We start from the raw sequence: 17,122 nt of genomic DNA on the forward strand, positions 1-17,122 counted from the left end.
TTTTAGCTGCTGCAGAGAGAGACATAGATGGGATCGGTTCCAGTAATTGCTCCCTTGCCGCACCTATCACCCTCCCTGTGCACCATATGTTTCCCCTTTCTGCCTAGGCCCCCCCGTGTGGCCCCAACTCCACAGTCCTTCCTCTCCTTTCCACCAACAGCTGCAAGCACACAATAGGATCCTTCAGGATGGAGAGTGGGGAAAGGATCCAGTAAATATGTCACATTTACCAGCCCCTTCTTTTCCTGAATGGACACAATGAGTGATCAGTACCAATCACTCACTCTGTTCATTCAAAACTGAAGTCTGCTAAACTGTGTTTTTGTTTTTTTTTGGGGGGGGGGCGCTGTCAGGTTGTCTGTATTGGGCCATGTGGTTTCTAACAGCAGCCCTAGATGAAAGTCTCCACATCGAACATTGACACTCCAGAATCCTCATAGGGAGGTTGGTAGGAAGAGGGGACCCCTTGTTAGGCACAAAAACATGCTAAACCCTCATCTCACATACTCTGCCTGGAAAAAAAAAGTACTCTTTTGGGCCACAAACAACACATGATGCTCATGATTGTGAACAGGCACCATGAAATACAATGGTAACCTTCATTTCATGCATTGTTGCAGTTTGGAATACGGGTGACAAACCGTTCAGATGTGAATGGAAGCTAATAATCTTTAAGCTGTGGCTTTTTTTTTGCAGAACTACAATTAGCTGTTTTAGCTGAGGGGATCCCCTTCAATTGAGAGAGACTGCTATAGCCATGCAGGATCAATTTCAGTGCTGGCCAGGATGACCTGAAGATCTGACAGCAGTAAATCTGTATTACTAAGTCAGCTCTACAAATTCAGATGTTAAAAACAAGCACAATTTTGAAATACTTTCGAGCAAAACACTCCTCCCACACTCCAAAGACAGGCTGGTCGGTTATTTGGCTCCTGTCTAAATTGGTCCTAGTATGTGTATGTATGAATGTGTAGTAGGGACTGTAAGCTCCCTGAGGATAGGGACTGATGTGAATATACAGGATGTAAAGTGATGCGTATATTTTTGGCACTATATACATTTCATATGTGCGAGTCATTTCATTTTGATTTGTTTTTCGAACAAAAATTTAATTTTCAGAGATTCAGTTGTGTCCGTATTTCGAATGGACATACAAAGGAATGACAATAAATCCGAAAAAAACAAAATGATGAATGCATTCGTTTCATTTGGATGAATTACAATTTTTAAATTTGTTCCAAATTCATTGTGAAGAATAGATGGTTGTTAAGGACATGGCGGCTGCCTGCTCCTTAACAACCATGACTCATCTGCTGTCAGCGGGTGTCTCTCTCTCTCGACGGGATACTTGCCGCATGACCGGTAAATGTGGGGGTGAGGTCACCACGTGACATCAGCGAGTGACCCCCCGCCCCCATGTTTACCTGTCATTCAGTGAGTGTCCCTGGACAGGACACGTAGTGTTTGGTGGGCAGTGTTTTTTTTGTTTTGTTTTTTTTCATCGTGATTGATGCTGGATTTACTTCAGGGGACAAGTTTTTATTCATTTTTAATAAAGGACTTTTGACATTTGTGTTTGAATGAGGTAGGGGTACTATGTACCCTATACTCAGTCACATAGAGTGAGGACTGGATCTGGGGGCCCCCTTGTTAAAGTCGCACCACCACAATCACCGCCCAGGATTGTGGTGAAGAGGCCCTTGTTCTCAAGAACATGGGGACAAGGTGTTTTGGGTTGGGGGGAGCCCCCCAAAGCACCCCCCCATGTTGAGGATATGTGGCCACGTATGGTACAATGAGGGAACAGGGTGCTAGCTTGTTCCACCCCCCCTTTCCTGCCCTGCTGGGCTGCAAGCTTGGGTACGGGTCTGGTATAGATTTTGGTGGGGAACCCATGCCATTCTTAAAAAAAACTATTGGCGCGGGGTTTCCTCAAAATCCATACCAGGCCAGGTATGGATGAAGAAGGGGGGGACCCTATACTGTTTTTTTTTTTTTGTTTGTTTTTTTTTATTTTAATGCCAGCACTTGTTTATTTACATTCTGCTGTAATCGGGGAATCCCCTTGATTTGAGTGAGTTTATAGGGGATCTTCCAGTTGCTGCAGAATGGCATTTGGTAGTGGAGGTCATGCCTGTTTATTTCTAAAAAAAGAAAATGCTTTTAATCTTATATTTAGATGATGCCAACAAATTCCACAACACAGGAGATCGGTCTCTGAAGGAGCTTTATAGTCTGTCCCACAGCCCTCAACACTAACATACACAGTGAGGGCAATTTTTGTTGGCAGCTGATAACACTACCCGTATGTTTTTGGATTGTTGGAGGAACTCCCCACAGAAACAAACAACAAACAATTGCCATGTAGGCTGTGTCCCTGGGAGAATTTTCATCAAGGACCCCGGCGCTGTACTGCTAACAACCAAACCGCCGTGCTGCTTATAAAATGGTGACGAGTGGGATTTGATTTACTGCAGCAGGAAACTATGAACATTTTCTGTGTTGCATCCCGACACAAGTGTCTTTGTAGTTCCCTGTAGTGATTGTGAAGATAGTTTGTACAGCGTGAAAATAACAATTTAACATTTGCAGATATTTTTTAGACTGTAATTTCCCCCCTGTATTGTAAATGAGTGTGTCTCGCCTTTACATAATGTGGGATAGCGTGTTGTAAGTTCTCCTTGGTGTGGAGGCAATTATGTCCACTGCCCTCTAGTTCTTTTTGTAAATGTTTTCCAAATGATCCTTTTTTTATTCAGCAGCTACGATGGCTAAGTTCGATTTGTTTTATACACATTTGCCCTTCACCAATCAGAAGCACACATTGGCTATATGGACTGCACTCATTGGACCTACGGACTGGACGTATCCCCTGCACTTGTTGGACCTGCGGGCTGCACCCATTGGACTTGCCCCCTGCACCCATTGGATGTTTCCCCTTGCACCTTTTTAATGTATTTCCTGTACCTATTGCATTTACCCCCTGCACCCACTGGAAAACCCCCCTGCCCCCAAAGGACATACCCCCTGCACCTATCAGATGTACTCCCTATATCCATTGGACGTACCCCTGCAATCATTGAACATACGGACGGCACCCATTGTATGTAACCCTTGCACCTATGTAATGTACTCTCGGCACCGATTTAACTTACCCCTGAACCCACTTTACATACCCTCTGCACCCATTAGAAGTACCCCCGATTCAGTATACTCATTGATGTATCTTCTGAACCCATTGGATGTACTTCTGCACCCATTGGAAGTATCTCCTGCCCCCAGTGGACGTACCCCCTGCACCCATTAGATGTACCCCCTTCACCCATTGGATGTACCCCCTGTCCCCAAAGGACATACCCCTTGCACGTATTGGATGTATTACCTGAACACACTGGACATACTCCCTGCTTCCAAAAAATGTACCCCCTGCACCTATTAGATGTACCCCCTACATCTATTGGCTGTATACTCTGCATTCATGGATGTATCCTCTGAGCCCATTGGATGTACTCCTGCTCTCATTGGAAGTATCCCCTGCCCCCAATGGAAGTACCCCCTGCACCCATTAGATGTACTCCCTTCGCCCATTGGACATAACCCCTGCACTTATTGGATAAACTCCCTGTCCCCAAAGAACTTACCTCTTGCACGTATTGGACGTATTCCCTGCACTCATTGGACATACCCTACTAACCCATTGGATGTACTCCCACGCCACTTTATCCATTGGATGTACCCTCTTCACTCATTGAAGGTACTCCCTGCACCCACTGGAGGTAGCCCCCTCAAAAGGCTATACCCCTGCATCCATTGGATGTATCCCCTACACTTGTTGGATGCACCCCCTTCACCCATTGAATGTGCCTTCTGCACCTATCGGATGTACAACTGCACTCATTAAATATACCCCCTGCCCTATTAACCATGCATTCTGCCCCCATATAATATGATTGAGAAATGCCAATATCTCTTTACCGATTCAGTTTTAATGACAGGTCCTTAACGCACTTCAAAATATCTAAATACAACTTTTCCACCAGATGAGATTTAATCACATAAATAAAGTGGATCTTTCTTTCCTAACATTATTAACACAGTCTGATGCATTGATTTAGTTTCACTTGCAGGAAGAACACCAATCTTTTCCCTGACAAATGTAAAATAAGTAAATAAATCCGTAGATTGCGGTGATACAATTAGCCGCATAGTAAACACCATGAAGGCGTGATCCTGAAAATGGAATAATATCTGGCAGTTAAATGTGGAATTTCCAGGAGTTTCCTATACTCATTGCGGAGCACTAATTGCATCTGTGCTGCTCAGCAATAGTTGTGTCATTCGAATTATCAGCAAAGCCTTGATTTTCGAACACTCGATAAACACTTTCAGATGTTCGGTTGGCACTGATGCTAACATTTAGGCCTCGTGCACATGAACGCTTAGCAGCTCCTGTGTGTGGAGGAGTAAAATCCCGCCAGTTTCTGAATCCCAGGGTTCTGCACGTGCCGCGTACAGATGCCAATACAAGTGGATGGCTGTATGTGGCCCTGCTCGGGTAAAGGCCAAGGCCCGCAACGATAAACCGCCACTTTCATGTTCTATCGGAAATCCGTGAAAGGGTGGCAATGCAGAAGCACAATTGGGAGATGGGCACAGAGCGTTGCCCCCTATAACAGGAAGTGTCTGAACAAGGACCTTTATGGCAGGATCACCATGGAATATTAGTTATCACTTTTACAATTGTGTTTCAGTCTTATGCTTATATATGATTTTAGTGATTGGGTTGACTTATATTTGCCTCTGTACTGTCCCTTTTAGGCTTGGTTCATATATATGTGGCTCTATACTCCCTCTTTCTGTAGGGGTCCCTCAAGGTTCTGTCCTTGGACCCCTTCTCTTCTCCATCTGCACCACCTCCCTTGGTCACTTGATAAACTCCCATGGCTTTAAGTACCATCTCTATGCTGATGAAACACAAATCTATCTTTCTACCCCTCACCCCTTCAGTCTCCTCTCGCATTACTAACCCACTAAGAGACATATCAGCATGGATGTCACTCCACTTCCTCAAACTCAAACTTTCCAAAACTGAGCTCATACTATCCCCCCAGCCTGTGCCCCCTCCCCTGACTTCTCCATCAAGATCAATAACACAATCATCAGTTCCTCCCCTCATGCCAGGGCACTAGGTGTCATCCTAGACTCCCATCTGTCCTTTCAGCCCCAAATCCAATCGCTGTCCAAATCTTGTAGACTTCACCTCCGCAACATCTCCAAGATACGCCCGTTCCTAACCTCGGAAACCACTAAGCAACTTATCTATTCCCTTGTTATATCTCGCCTTGACTGTTGTAACTCCCTCCTCATTGGCCTACCTCATCGCAGGCTATCCTCTCTTCAGTCCATCATGAATGCTGCTGCCAGACTTATCCACCTTACTAACCATTCTGTATCAGCCACCCCTCTCTGCCAATCCCAAAAATTCAAAACATTAACAATAACATATAAAGCCATTTATAACTCTGCCCCAAATTACATCACCAATCTTGTCTCCAAATATCACCCAAACCGTCCTCTCTGCTCCTCCCACAACCTCCTGCTCTCTAGCTCCCTTGTATCCTCCTCCCATGCTCATCTCCAGGACTTCTTCAGAGACTCCCCCATCCTCTGGAATTCTCTACCCCAATTTATCAGACTATCGCCTACTCTGCCCACTTTTAGGCGATCTCTGAAAACCTATCTCTTCAGGGAAGCCTATCCCGCCTTCAGCTAGTAATCGAATCTTCTGTTCCTCCTACCAGTCCATCCCCCACAGTTATTATTAGTTATTTTGTACCACCAGCCCTTTCCTCTTAGATTGTAAGCTCCCAGGATCAGGCCCTCCTTTCCCTCTTGTATTGAACTGTATTGTTGCTGTATTGTCTCCCGTTATATTGTAAAGCATTGAGCAAACTGTTGGCTCTATATAAATCCTGTATAATAATAATAATAATATGCAGCTGTGTGTTCTGCGGGCCTGTTGGCATTGCTGCCCTTGTAGTACAAGGACCGGCCTTAACAGTCCATTTAATTTTTATGAAATCGTTGTTGCTAAATCTAAGGGCTCATTCGCACTAGCTTTGCTTTCTAAAGAGTGATCTGTGTGTGGAACACCTTTCAGAGGATGCATTGTATCACCACCTCACCACCCGCTTTAATCCCTTGAAGTCTGCACTAGCGGGTCACAACTGTATGCATAGCACACAGTTGCGGGGCAGTTGCAGCATGGCCCCATTCACTTGTTAGGGCCAGCTGAACGTGAAGGGGGGTATGATTCCTGCCACAGCCACAAAGCAAAGCATTGTGGCCGCAGCATGTGTACACCCCCCAGCAGCTGCATCTGCAGCTAAAGGGGAAGCAGTTGGGGTGTGGTAAAAAAAACCACCCCCAACCACTAGTGTGAATGAACCCTAAGGCCCCTTTCACACGGGGCGGACTCCTTCTGATCAGAGCAGAGTGGGTGGATGACTGATTTGTGTCTACTTAGTTTATGCAGAGTGGACACAGATCGAGCCCATTCTGCTCTATGGGTGGCTGGGAGTAAACAGACTCAACTGTCCATTTATACCCAACTGCCCTCCGATCTAGTCTTCCTAGACATAGATCCCCTTCTGTTTTTTTTTTAGTTTTGTTTTTTATTTGATTGAATTGGAAGTAGGGGGTGTAAACAGGCACAGGTCCATTATCCACCTGCCGGTCCATAGGGGTGAATGGAGGGTCCGATCAGGTCCACCTGTCAGTTTTGCAGACCCTTGCATTTTTCTGTGAAATGTAACCACTCCACAAAAAGTTTGAGTGCTGCAATTGGTGGACTTTTTTTCTATATTTGAGGCTGATTGGGACAGCCATGTTGCACAAAACTAGCTTCACATACGTTTGCTTTTACAGCTGAACTAAATATATAATAAATAAATAAATATATATAATCCCTGGCCACGTGGGATTTCCTGCATGGTAGGGGTTGGGGAAAGATCTGGCAACCTACCCTGTAAAATAATTGCTAAGAGAATTCATGGAAAAAGTCGCTTGCGAGTGACGGTCCATGCAAGGGTCGGATACGACTGAATGGATATGTGTGTGTATATATATATATATATATATATATATATCACAAACCACACTGTGAGGAACATGCAAAACTATAACTGCTGATTTATGTTGTAGAGCCACAAAAAGGCCCAATGCTAAAAATATACAAACACATATAAAGACACAAATATAGACAAAATAATGCACTCACACCAACAGCATATGGCCCAATGTATGAAGACCCGCCTAAATGATTGAGTTCAGATGTTTCTAGTGAAGAGCACTTACTATCACATCATACAAAGACATTTTAGATGATTGTGCTCTTCAATCCTTGCGGCAACAGTTTGGTGAAGGCCCTTTTCTGTTCTACCGTAACTGTGCCCCTGTGTACAAAGCCAACTCTATAAAGACCTGGTTGGACCAGTTTGGTGTGGAAGACCTCAAGTGTCCTATACCACAACCTAAACCCTACTAACACCTTTGAGATGAATAGGATTGTGAGATGTCCTCTCATCCATCAGCGGTACCTGGGCACAATTCCCCTAGACACCCTCCAAAATATTCTGGAAAGCCTTCTCAGAAGAGTGAAGGATGTTACAGCACAAAAGTGGGGTAACTCAATATTAATGGCCATCGGCGAATGGGGTGGGCGAAATAACTCCCTATCAATGGTCACGGTTTTGGAACGGAATGTCCAACAAGCTCATATAGCTTTGATGGACAGGCATCCACCAACCTGTACCCACATAGTGCATAGGTTCAGCTCTTTGATATGTTTCATGCACACACCAGTACATTTCTTTAGAAGCGTGTTGAAGGAAGTATAGAATGAGAAGTTTTATTAAAGTTAGCTTTTATCTTTTGTTATTTCAGCATATGTGGTTTCACATGTAAATATGTTTACATCAGTTAATGTGTCTTTATAAAACATTCTGACCTAAAATTCCACTTCTACTTCTTTGTACAACATTGGAACATTTATGCATGTAAAATCAAGGGGACCTTGTGAACTGCAAACGATTAACATTGCTGTTATTTCAGCGCCATAGTTTGTGCTGCTTATGTGAGTTATGTCTTGGAAATAGTAGTCAAAAGTTGGCTCCAATTTGATGGCACCCCACACACTCATCAATTGTAACCGGATAGGCTTTAAAAGACTTTTAAAGTCTTCTTACATACATAGAAACTTAGGGTAAGAAGTAGCAGAAGATTTGTATGACACGTGATATTCGGCTCAGGGATTGGAGCTGCTACCGTACAGAAGAGGTTTTGCGATGTATATTGTGCTTCTGTTCTAAATTCCAACATTTCCATCTGTTTTCCCAGCCCTACAGCGTCTTCTGACCGAGCTGGAAGATTTCCTGCGCATCTTGGACAAGGAGAACCTCAGCAGTACCGCCATCCTAAAAAAATGTCTGCTTTCCGAAATCCTCCAGATGTACGTCAAATCTAACAGCAGTAAGTATAAGGTGCCTACTGTGACAGCTAAAAACCCCATACAAAGTAACAATCGTCCCCAAAAATAAAATGGGACATAAAGTAACAGCCAATCACCCCCAAAAATAAAAAAACAAACACAACATAGTAATCCGTCTACCCCAAAAATAAAAACACAACACAACATGGCAATCAGTCTACCTCCAAAAATAAAAACACAACACAACATAGCAATCTGTCTACCCCAAAAATAAAAACACAACACAGCATAGCAATCTGTCTACCCCAAAAATAAAAACACAACATAGCAATCTGTCTACCCTAAAAATAAAAACACAACACAGCATAGCAATCTGTCTACCCCAAAAATAAAAACACAACATAGCAATCTGTCTACCCCAAAAATAAAAACACAACATAGCAATCTATCTACCCCAAAAATAAAAAACCAACACAACATAGCAATACGTCTAGCCCAAAAATAAAAACCCAACACAACATAGCAATCTGTCTACCCCAAAAATAAAAACACAACATAGCAATCCGTCTACCCCAAAAATAAAAACCCAACACAACATAGCAATCTGTCTACCCCAAAAATAAAAACACAACATAGCAATCCGTCTACCCCAAAAATAAAAACCCAACATAACATAGCAATCTGTCTACCCCAAAAATTATGCCCCCCCCCCAAAAAATAAGTAAAATGTACAAAAAAGTGTTGGGCCTTTTATTTGGGTTTTTTTTTTGTTGTTGTGTAATTTGTTGCTCTGTGATTTTTTTTTTTTTTTTTTAGACAATAGAGAAAAGACATTACACAAAAATATAATAATATTATATTATAATAATTTAATTATATATAAACACAAAAACACTTTTTGTGTTTATATATAATTAAAAAAAACCCTATAGAGTAGTATGCTTTTTTTTTTTACTTCATTTAACACTTTTTTTTATTGTAAAAAACAAACAAACCTCAAATAACCACAAACATCACTCAAAAACAAGCAACAGAACATTGAAAACCTAAACTAAATAACTTCAGGGGGTCATTCAACTTGCCTTTATGTCTTAAAGGAGAAGTATAGCCAAAGATATTTTGTCCATACTTTGATCTGCACTCCTGTGACCCATTTTCAGCTGATAGTGGGATAAAGCCCGCTGTTGGATGATGTCATTCAGCCTGTCAAGGCTCTGCAGGGATCCTGACAAAAGTGTCAGGATTCACTCAGATGCCTAACTGGCAGCTGGCTCAGTCTCTCAGCACACCGCAAGAGACTGAGCCAGCTACTTCTGCCCCCTCCAATGGCCCGGCACTCCAGTGAGTGTTGGAAGGTCAGAGCAAAGAACCAGTGACAGAAAATCGCCGTCTCTCAGCTCACTGTAAACTGAGAATGGCTCAATCAGCGGTGTTTGATCGCTCAGTTCTTTATCTTAGAGACAGCGGGGTGGGCAGATGCAGTATCTAGGTGAGTATGCATCAATTTCCTCATTGATTCCAAAGCATTTCCCTGAAGCAGCTACATTTGGTGAAATTGGATGGCGTTCACAGCCATGGTCATGGTTGGAGATGCAGGATCCAAGCACATCTTTCCCACCTGGTGATCACTGTCATCTAACCTTGATCGCTAAGCCAAAAATGGTCAAAAATTTGCTGACAACCATGCAAACTGAGATGTGTCGGGACCTGTATGCTTTTTCGGGACAGTGGCTCTTGCAGGTGTAAAGTGAGGATGAGGCTGAGGGACCTGGCTCATGTCCACACACAACACAAGTCAACCATGGTGCCTGCCATGTTACTACTTGCACAGATATAGGACTTGTTCACACCAGGTGCATTGAGCAGTGCTGACCAACTAAGACTTAAGGCAAGGATACTCCAAAGAACAATGTTCCCTGTTGACACCGCACAAGTACGTTGGTGTGCGTTAAGAAAAATTGTTAGTATTTTAAACCTTGATGTGGACTGTACAGAAAAAAAAACACCCAAAAAATAAAAAAAATGATTTTTATTTTTTTTTTATTAATGGATTTTTAACCCACTAAGAATCGGGTACACCATAAAAATGCAGCCCTGTGACTAAGAGGATAGCACTTCCACCTAGCACCAGGGTCCTCGGTTCGAATCCCAACCATGGCATTACTTGCCTGGAGTTTGCATGTTCTCCCTGTTCCTGTGTGAGTTTCCTCCGGGTGCTCCAGTTTCCTCCCACACTCCAAAAGACATGTAAGAATGTGAGTTAGGGACCTTAGATTTTAGGCACCTTGAGGACAGGGACTGATGTGAATATACAATATATATGTATAGCGCTGAGTGAAATGTCAGTGCTATCTAAGTACCTGTCATAAATAAATCATTTCTTGAAGGGGCTTAAACAAACCCAGATCGCATTTTTCCTGTCCCTTATCCTTCAGTATTGATGGTCTGTTTTTTCCAAAGTTTTGCAACCGTTATCTTAGTGGCTATAAAAAAAACTAATTTAAACTGTATTTTGGAAGGTATTTGGTAATAAATCCTTTTCAAAAATCTGTAAATGTGATCCTGATTGTATGGGACCATAAACCCGACATTCTCAGAGACGAATGGAATGATCGATGTCCCTACTAATTCTTCCAATCCTCCAAGGTAGGCGCACATTAGCAGCCGGCGCCTTGTCGATGGAGGTCGTGCGGAGGCCAAGCTGACCACCGTTTTTAATTAATCGCCAGACGTGGAGAATATTGCTGTTTTGATCGCAGTCCTCTTATCACACATTCCAGATGTTCTGCTGATAAATACTCTGATGATGAAAGAGATCGCAGCCAGTAAATTCCTCCATAGTAGCCACACATGCTGTGATAGTAGAGAGAGGATTGTGTCTGGATTGTAAAGGCTGCCAGTTGACTGATCGCTATACTTAAAGTGGAACTTCAACCTTTTCTTCAGTCTTGCACAGTTGTACCGGTTCCTCTCCTGGACTGAAATGGCTTACTTTGATTTCACTGCACACTGTGAGCTTCTCACAATGTGCATTAGAAGCTTCAGAAAATCAGATAGGACATGCCTCATTACCTGGCTGCAGGACATCCAGCATCATCTAGCTCTCCTCCTTCCTCCAGCCTAGGCCACCCCTTTCATTCATTGTATTTCAGTTCTCTTAATCATGGAAGCTCAGGATCACATATAGGCAATACCTAGGCAGTGTCGTCATGCAAATACAGTCTGTGTAGGTACATCCATTCCTCCAGACATCCACCCATCAAGACATTTTGACATTTGCATAACTCCTCCCAAGACCCAGCTCTCTGCTCCAATCAGGGCTGAACATTATTCAAAAGGGATGCAGACACTGCGACTTTATTATAAGACACAGAAAGTGCATCAGCTGGTTATTCATGAACCAGACCCTCTCATTCAGAATGAGTATGCGATCTTCCTGGTGAAACAATACACTATTAATTAACAGCAGCAAAGGATAGGAATCTGCTACAAAGTTTGTTAAAATCCCTGCAGTGTACATAGATCACCCAGAGGGGTTGGTTTTTGTTCTTAAGAAGTTACTCTTTAATAGTTCAACTCTACTCTGTAGCCAAAAGACGGCTATAGCGCGGTTGGCTAGTTCTGGGAGGGCATCCATGGATGTCCTCCCAGAACCACACCCCCCGCGTGCCCGATCTGTGATCGCTGTGTCCTTCGGACACAGCTGATCACATGACTAATGAATGGGCCAATCACAACCACTTTTGTCATGTGACCAGCTGTGTCCAATCGCAGCTGATCACAGGGTAAATAGTAAATGATGGTTATCGGCAGTCCTCTCCTCATGCTGACTGCACATGAGAGGAGAGTTGGTAGGCGGCACTTCGCAGGGTGACATCTACACTGATCATCGGTGCCCTGATGATCAGTGTAGCCCCAATAGTGTCCATCAGTGCCCATGTGTGCTGGCAGTCAGTGCCCATCATCTGAATCAGTGCCCATCAATGCCACTTATCAGTGCCACCTATCAGTGCAGCCTATCAGTGCCCATCAGTGACTCCTCATCAGTGCCCATCAGTGACTTCTCATCAGTGTAGCCTATCAGTGCCCATCAGTGACTCCTCATCAGTGTAGCCTATCAGTGTCCATCAGTGACTCCTTATCAGTGCAGCCTATCAGTGCCCATCAGTGACTCCTCATCAGCGCAGCCTATCAGTGCCATTCAGTGACTCCTCATCAGTGCAGCCTATCGGTGCCCATCAGTGACTCCTTATCAGTGTAGCCTATCAGTGCCCATCAGTGACTCCTCATCAGTGTAGCCTATGAGTGTCCATCAGTGACTCCTTATCAGTGCAGCCTATCAGTGACTCTTCATCACCACAGCCTATCAGTGTCCATCAGTGACTCCTCATCAGCGCAGCCTATCAGTGCCCATCAGTGACTCCTCATCACTGCAGCCTATCAGTGCCCATCAGTGACTCCTCATCAGCGCAGCCTATCAGTGCTCATCAGTGACTCCTCATCAGCACAGCCTATCAGTGTCCATCAGTGACTCCTCATCAGCGCAGCCTATCAGTGCCCATCAGTGACTCCTCATTACTGAAGCCTATCAGTGCCCATCAGTGACTCCTCATCAGTGCAGCCTATCAGTGCTCATCAGTGACTCCTCATCAGTGCAGCCTATCAGTGCTCATCAGTGACTCCTCATCAGTGCAGCCTATCAGTGACCATCAGTGACTCCTCATCACTGCAGCCTATCAGAGCCCATCAGTGGAGGAGAAAAATTACTTCTTTACAAAACTTTATAACAGAAACTAAGAAAAACATTTTTTTTTCAAAATGTTTGGTCTTTTTTTGTTTGTTTAACAACAAAAATAAAAACCCCAGTGGTGATTAAATACCACCAAAAAAAAAGCTATATTTGTCTCCAAAAAACAATAAAAATGTAGTTTGGGTACAGTGTTGCATGACCGCGCAATTGTCATTCAAAGTATAATGCAGGACTGTGCTTCCGATGCAGCCAATTGAGGCAGTTGATCAGGTGGAACTCAATGAAGGCACGGTAGGGGGTGTTGAAGCCGGAGGGTCCACACAGGTTAACTATGCAGGCTCAGCATCACTCAGCTCATCTCTACTGGTCACTGCACCCGCCTGTGTCACTGGTGCAGTGGTCAGCAGAGACTCCTACCCAGCATGGCCCCTTTGTCTCAGTAGCCAGATGGATATAAATCCCCTTTGTGTGCACCAAATGCCTTTCCAAACCCAGATACTACCTTGTAAAAATGGTAGCGACATCATCACTGTGCTATACATGGCCTGTGCAGAGAGCAGAGCTATGGGAGGGGTCCAGCAGACCCCACCCACTACAGGCTGCCTGCAGCAAACTACAGGAGGGGGCGGAGACAAGACCAGTCACCCTGCACAATGAGAGAGAGCAGCAGAGAGCGGTCTTTGTTACAGGAAAAGTCTCACACTGGATTACTGCACAGATCTGGAAGAAATACACAAATTCAAGAAAGAATACACATGGCTCTTTTATTTAGACAGAATTTATTTCTCCCAGAGTTGAGCTTTAGTTGTGTGTGTATTGTTTGTATTGTGTCCCTGATAAACTCCTTTAGAACTCTAAAGCTTAGTACACATGATCAGAAAATCATTCAGAAAATACCGCTTTCAAAGCGATCGTACAATAATCTGATTGTTAGTACACAGCTTTCGTCTGATTAATCGAAGGGACAAGTGTGAAACATTTTCTCGTACGATACCAGATCATATGAATTTTCCTTTAACCAGCACAATTTTTGTCCGAAAATACAATAAAATACATGACTTCCGAATTTTTATTCTGTTGTACAGAATACAGAATTTCCATAATTTGAGTAATCTCTTTATTTTCGATATGGGACTAGCCTTCCAAAACAACCAGATGATCAATCTCATCATGTGTACGGGGCTTAACTCTATCACAAAGCTGGATCTTCTCTTTATTCCAGGCTGCGATGAGGAATATATCTACATGAATAAAGTGGTGGTGTCTGAGCGCAAGGAGGAGGCCGGGAAATCGGATTCAGGTACGTCACACCTTTCACCAAACTTTTTTAAAATATCAAATTTCCTGCCACTCCGGGTGTGTCTGTAGATAGATACATATAACCCAATCCAGAAATCATCATCCTAACTCACCTTTTTTTTTTTTTTTTGCAGCTTCTGAAATTTTGGACAATTCAACCAAAGAGGTTCTGACAAATGGCTCCATAGCACAGCACTCCGCACCACCGCAGAAAAGTCTCCCTGACCTCCCGCCTTCGAAAGTTGTGAGTAGTGTAGTTTTTTTTTTTTTTAACATATCCATGGCTGAGGAAGACCCCTAACTACTGACTATTTGTTATTCCTCCTACTGCCAACAATACAATTTAAATGGGCCCCACACACTGCTCTCTGGGTTTTGTTTTTCTTGTGCCACCCCACCTCCTATTTCAGTCTTCTTTTCCCTCCTTTTTCTTTCTTTTCTTTTTGTCTCAAAATTTTCATCTCTCCTTTCTTCCTTCCTTTCAATCCCATTCTTCCCCTCCGCTCAAATGTTTTCAACCAAACTTCCTCCCTATCTCCCCTTCCTTCCTCCCTTTTTCCCTTCCTTCCTTTCTTCCTCCCTATCTCCCCTTCGTTCCTCCCTTTTTCCCTTCCTTCCTTTCTTCCTCCCTTTCTCCCTTCCTCCCTTCCTCCCTTTCTCACTTCCTCCCTTTCTCACTTCCTTCCTTCCTTTCTCGCTTCCTCCCTTTCTCACTGCCTTTCTCCCTTCCTCCCTTTCTCACGTCCTTCCTCCCTTCCTCCCTTTCTCCTTCCCTTGCTTTTTTCCTTCCTTTCATTCTCTCTTTTCCTTGTTTCTTCCCTTTGTCCTTCCATCCTTCCTCCCTCCCTCCCTCTGTACTCCTTCCTTTCTTTCTTTTTTCTCCCTCTTTCCAGACGTCTTTCCTTCATTCTCTCTTCCTTCATTTTCTCCTTTATTCCTTTCTCATTACTTCTTTCCTTCCTGTTCTCCTCTCTTCTTCCTTCATCCTCTCCTTCTTTTTCTTTTCTGTTCATTCTTTCTCTTTTTCTTCCTCTCTTTTTCAGCACTCTATTGCTGTCTTTTATTTCTTTCTGTCTCATTACATCTTCTCCTCTTTCTTCCTTCCTTTCTTTTTTTCCCTCTCTCTTCCCTTCTGCTTTCTTTTTCTCACCTTTCTTCTTTCATTTTTCCCACTCTTATTTTTTCTTTTATTTTTTTGTCTCCTTTCTATCTTCCGTCCGCTTTACCTTTGTCCTTCTTTATGTTCTTCCTTTGTCTTTCCTTCATTTTATCTTTCCTTCCTTCCTTTCTGCATCCTTCTTACCTTTCTCCAAACTTCCTCTCTTTTTTCTTTTGTCCGTTTGTCCTTTCTTTCTTCCTTCTTTTGTCCTTACTTTCTTCCTCTCTTCTTCCTTTCATTTTTATTCCTTATTACTTTCCTGCATTCCTCCCTTGCTTCCTCTTATCTTCCTTCCCTCCTTCCTTACCTTCTTTCTTCCCACCTTCCTTCTTTTACCTCTGTCCTTCTTTCCTTTTTTCAGTTTTCCTTTCTTCTAGTGTCCTTTCTCCTATTCTTCTTTGCTCTTCTCTCCTTCCTTTCTTTTTTTCTTATCTCCTTCCTTCTTCTCTTTCTCCCTTTCTTTCTTTTTCTCTCCTTTTTTCCTTTCCCCTTCCTTTTCTTCCTCCCTTCTTTCTTGCTCTTTCCTTTCTAACTCTTTCCTTCTTTCCTCTCTTATGTCCACTTAATTTTCTTCTTTCCATCTTTCCTTTCTTCTTTTTTCCTTCCTCCTTCCTTCTTTCCCTCCTTTTTCCCCCTCTCCCTTTCTTTTTTTTTCCTTTTCTCTCCTTTATTTCATGTTCTTTCCTCTTCTTTTCTTTCCTATTCCTTCACCTTTGTATTTCTCTCCATTGCTCTTCTCTCCTTCCTTCTCTACCTTTTCCTTTCTCCTTCCTTTCTTTCTTCTCATCTTTCTCTGTCTCTCACAACCCCCTCCTTTCTTATCTTTCTCCCTCTCTCTCCCTTTTTCTTTGTTCTCTGTTTTCTATCTCTCCTTTGTTCTCTCTCTCTGATCTGGGCATGCTGGGGTTTATAGTCCTACATCATCTAAGGACTGTGAGTTCTCCAGAACATTGAACTCCTCTGGCCCTGCCACTCAGGCCCATCATTAATCGCCGTCTATTCTGCAGACGATGCTGATACAGCAGTAAATAACTCTTTCTCTGGTGTTTGGGTTCTCAGTGTATCTTCTCGGAGGATCTTCCAGCTCCAGCAGTGAAAAAGTGAAATTTCCAGCAGTTGATCTGACTTAGTTGGAAATGTCAGATTGGCTCTGCGGGCGGCGGGGAGTGGGGGTGGGGGGTGCAGGGAGCAGGGCCACTCCGTGGGAAAACACAATCCCTGGAACTAATAAAAGAATGTACAGTTGGGAAAGGCCCGCAGCTATGAGATGCGGCATTTCCTGTTCCCGTTTAACTGATTGTTGCTGTTTGGAGTCTTGTAAAGCACAGAAATATACAGCCAATAGTCCCGAGACTCCTTACAGCTCTTATGGGGGAGGGGTGAATGGGGGTACTTTAGGGTGATGCAGCACACAAAGGGGGCTGTC

At 43.5% G+C, this 17,122-nt stretch overlaps 1 protein-coding gene across 1 annotated transcript in view; it reads left to right on the top strand.

Annotated features, from left to right (window-relative positions):
• Positions 1–17,122, top strand: part of AFAP1L2 (actin filament associated protein 1 like 2) — a 158,197-nt gene that overhangs the window by 69,194 nt on the left and 71,881 nt on the right. Inside the window, exons 2-4 of the mRNA XM_089653051.1 lie at positions 8,398–8,529; positions 14,461–14,538; positions 14,672–14,781. Of these exons, the coding sequence (XP_089509177.1) occupies positions 8,398–8,529; positions 14,461–14,538; positions 14,672–14,781 (320 nt within the window). The remainder of the gene's footprint in view (positions 1–8,397; positions 8,530–14,460; positions 14,539–14,671; positions 14,782–17,122) is intronic.

The sequence above is a fragment of the Staurois parvus genome, unplaced genomic scaffold, assembly GCF_062004578.1.
Source record: "Staurois parvus isolate SC_StPar_1 unplaced genomic scaffold, SC_StPar_1.0 ptg000697l, whole genome shotgun sequence".
Taxonomy (NCBI): domain Eukaryota; kingdom Metazoa; phylum Chordata; class Amphibia; order Anura; family Ranidae; genus Staurois; species Staurois parvus.